The 3,708-nt window shown below is 38.8% G+C and overlaps 1 protein-coding gene across 1 annotated transcript; it reads right to left on the bottom strand.

Moving 5' to 3' along the window:
* Positions 1-3,080: 3,080 nt before the first annotated feature.
* Positions 3,081-3,455, bottom strand: LOC140842961 (uncharacterized). Its single transcript, XM_073211173.1, has one exon. The coding sequence runs from the start codon at positions 3,453-3,455 to the stop codon at positions 3,081-3,083; it is 375 nt and encodes a 124-aa protein (XP_073067274.1).
* Between the last annotated feature and the right edge of the window lie 253 nt (positions 3,456-3,708).

Below are 3,708 nucleotides of genomic sequence, written 5' to 3'. Positions count from 1 at the left end.
ATTAAAGTAATGTCTTCAACAGCAGTGGCAACAACTCTTTCTCCATTTCCTAGTCTTAGAAAGGTCTCACCATCTCAAAACCTCTTGCTTCTTCACATCACCTGCAAATCATTACATAGACGAGAACCACATCCGGTATCCAATACACAAGAAGAGGAATTAATAGAAACATTAACTTCAATATAAAACATACCATGGCCATAACGCTTCTGGGCAAGATACTCCATGCAATTACGCCTTCAATGTCCAAGCTTGTTGCAGTGGAAACTGTAAGGCCTGAGAATTTGATTACTGTACTTGAAATGATATGGGTATATTTACCGTAATCTGAGATTAATCTGGGATGAGTTCTTGATTAATTAAAGTGATTATAGACGGAACAGAGTGGACCGGGAAAGACGAGAACATACGAGAAATATGTGCGAAGGAAATGCCATACGCGCACATGCGCGAGTTGGTGCGCACACATGCGCGGTTTTGACAGAAGACTCCGCGCATATGCGCGACGTGAGGGCGCGCATATGCGCGAGGTGTCCAGTAGCCTAAGGAAGTGCTCGGCGCATATGCGCGACGTGAACGATGCATATGCGCGAGTAGGGCAGAGAGTTCGGCGCACATGCGCGGAAGAAGGCGCGCATATGCGCGAGTGGGGAAAGCACGAGACAGTAGGTCTCGTGCATATGCGCGACTTGTGTTCACGCATATGCGCGAGCAGTCCAGTAAAACGGATAAGGCTCCCGGCGCATATGCATGGAATTGTGCGCGCATATGCGCCAGTCATGCAGAACAAGAACAAGCCACTTGTCTTTTGAGGAGCAACATGTATATATATATATATATATATATATATATGTATATACAAGCAAATTATTCTTCAGAATCGAAGGAAGAAAACCGAGGGGAGCTTCGGGTGAAATTGAGGTTACGAGCAATCTGCCTATCCGATTTTGAATCTGACTTCAGTACGGTGTTCCTATTGACGTAGGCTACAACTGGACGTAAGTTTTGCTACCTTTTGACATGTTTTGAAATTATGCTATTGTCAGAATCGAATAGGATTCATATATGATGTTCTTGTCATGATAGACATCATAGAATCGAAGTCAGATTGAGAAACAGACTGATTATGTAATTGTTATGATTTTCGGAGTCGATTTGATTGAGATTTGATATCGTAATTATATTATCATTGAGATTATGAGTTATACTGATATTGTTTACAAAGTCTGATATTATATCTGTGATGTTGGGACTGACGGGGTTATCGAGATTGTATTATTATGCCGTCAGAACATCAGGGGATTAATATTGATCAGATTCAGTAGTGATTTCGATTATATTGTGATATCGTCAATATGGATTAGATTGTATCGTGATTCGATATTGATCAGCGTATATTTCGATTTGAATATTGATCAGAACAGGTATTGAATTGAGTTGTATATTGATATTACACCTATTCGATTGTCATTATCAGATTGGGTATGGACATAGTTGAATTCGGGACTTCATCTTCGTCAGACCGAGAAGATAAAGGTATAAATTATTGTTGAGTTGGGATTGCACAACTCGAGTGAGGTTTGGCTCGAGTTTTCCTAAATCACATACTTTATTTTATTGCATAGATATTTGCAATGAATAAATTAATATGCTTGTTTTCTTGATTGATAGATAGCAGGTATTAGACGAGTGATCTTGTGACAGAAGTACCTGATAGTGGCGGGATCGCCACGGACACATTGCACGATGTCACAAGATAGTGTATTGGCGTTAGTGCCAAAGTCTGTCACCGGATGTTTGGCTATCGATGTGGATAGAATTAGAGCTTTTTCTATTACTGGTGATCGATACCGTATCGATGTGGATAGTCGGAGCTTCTTCTATTACTGGTGATCGATGTTATATCGATGTGGATAGAATTAGAGCTTCTTCTATTACTGGTGATCGATACTATCTCGATGTGGATAGAATCAGAGCTTTTTCTATTACTGGTGATCGATACCATATTGATGTGGATAGAATCAGAATTTCTTCTATTACTGGTGATCGATATGGAATGCCAACATTTGGAACCGGGATCCCTAGGCTAGGATTGAGTCTAGTCTAAAACGTAGAGTCACGAGTCTGAGTGACAGTTATATCGATTTATATTGATTGATGTTAATTTATGTTCCTGAATATGGTACATGCCTATTTGTGTTCCTGATTTTGGTACATGTTTAGAATATGAATTATTCTTGATATTAATTCATGTTTCTGATTCTGTTACATGATATGAATGTTTGCTATATGCTTTTATATTGTTATATGACTGCATGTATACATGGTTTATACTGAGAATGTAATTCTCACCGGAGTTATCCGGCTGTTGTCTTGTTTGTATGTGTGCATGTCAACAGGTGGGATAGGATCAGGGTCAAGAAGAGAACGAGGCTGGACTAGATAGCGTGGAGATCCGGGCTTCAGAAGCAACGTAGGTTTCAGTACTGATACGTAGTTCAACCTAGTTGAATTATTGTAGATACTACAATATTTGTATGTTATGTTTAATATGTAATTTGAAATAAATTACATTACGTTTCTGCTTTGCATTTTAAAAAAAATAAAAATTAGACCCTGTTTATTATAAATGATTAAATATTTCTAAAGACAATTAAGGAATGAATTAGCGTCCGGGTCCCCACAGAAACAGACTTATTCTGATTTTTCAGGCTTTGTTGGCCCCGGAGTAGATTTTTTTTGTATGGCTTCTTGTTGGGCTTGTTCTTCTTCAGAGTGGCAGAACGCTTCTTGCCTTTATATGGGGCACCATTTTTCATACCGGACGAAGAACACACTTGAAGAACGGGCTTTTCTTTTTTAATTGTGGCCTCATAATTAGTAAGCATATTGACCATCTCTTCAAGGGTGGCCTCAAGCTTGTTCATATTATAATTAACCACAAATCCATCAAACGAGGCAGGAAAAGATAGCAACAGAATATCAGTCGAGAGCTCACTATGAATAACCACGTCGAGTCCCACCAACTTCTCGATGAGCCCAATCATCCTAACACCATGTTCATGGACCGAAGCCCCATCTTACAAGCGTGTAGTCATGAGTTCTTTCACAGTAGCATATCTCTCTGAACGAGTTTGTACATCATAAAATTCTTTCAGATGAAGGTGAATCTCAGCAGCATTCACCACCTCCTCGAACCTCCTCTGAAGTTCATTCGACATAGAAGGCAACATGTAGCTCTTAGCTTGAAGCTCATGGTCCCACAACTTCTCAAGCTTGGCTAACCCAGTCTGAATGACAATAGCAGCTGCTTCCTTCGGTGGCTTCTTATTAAGCACATACGCAATCTTTTTCGAGTTCAGCACAATCTTTAAATTTCGAAACCAGCCATGATAGTTAGGGCCAGTCAATTTGTTTTGATCGAGAATGAATGAAACCGGTGTATGAGCAGTCATCGTAAATATACTGCAAAAAGAAAATAGATAATGGTTACTGATAATTTTAAAATAATTCTAAGATATAAAATATGGATTTCATTTTATAAATTTCTCTCCCACTATTTTTACATTTCCACTACCCTCTGATCAAAAAAGGGAAATCGTATTTTCTTAGTGGGCACATAGAGTCCAATTTGCCAATTACAATCCTGAAGAGTATCAGCCAATTATAATTTCTAAAAGATAGAATTCAATTGAATCCATATGCAAC

This window comes from Primulina eburnea, chromosome 10 (genome assembly GCF_022965805.1).
Source record: "Primulina eburnea isolate SZY01 chromosome 10, ASM2296580v1, whole genome shotgun sequence".
NCBI lineage: Eukaryota > Viridiplantae > Streptophyta > Magnoliopsida > Lamiales > Gesneriaceae > Primulina > Primulina eburnea.
This window is presented reverse-complemented; position numbering and strand designations above follow the sequence as displayed.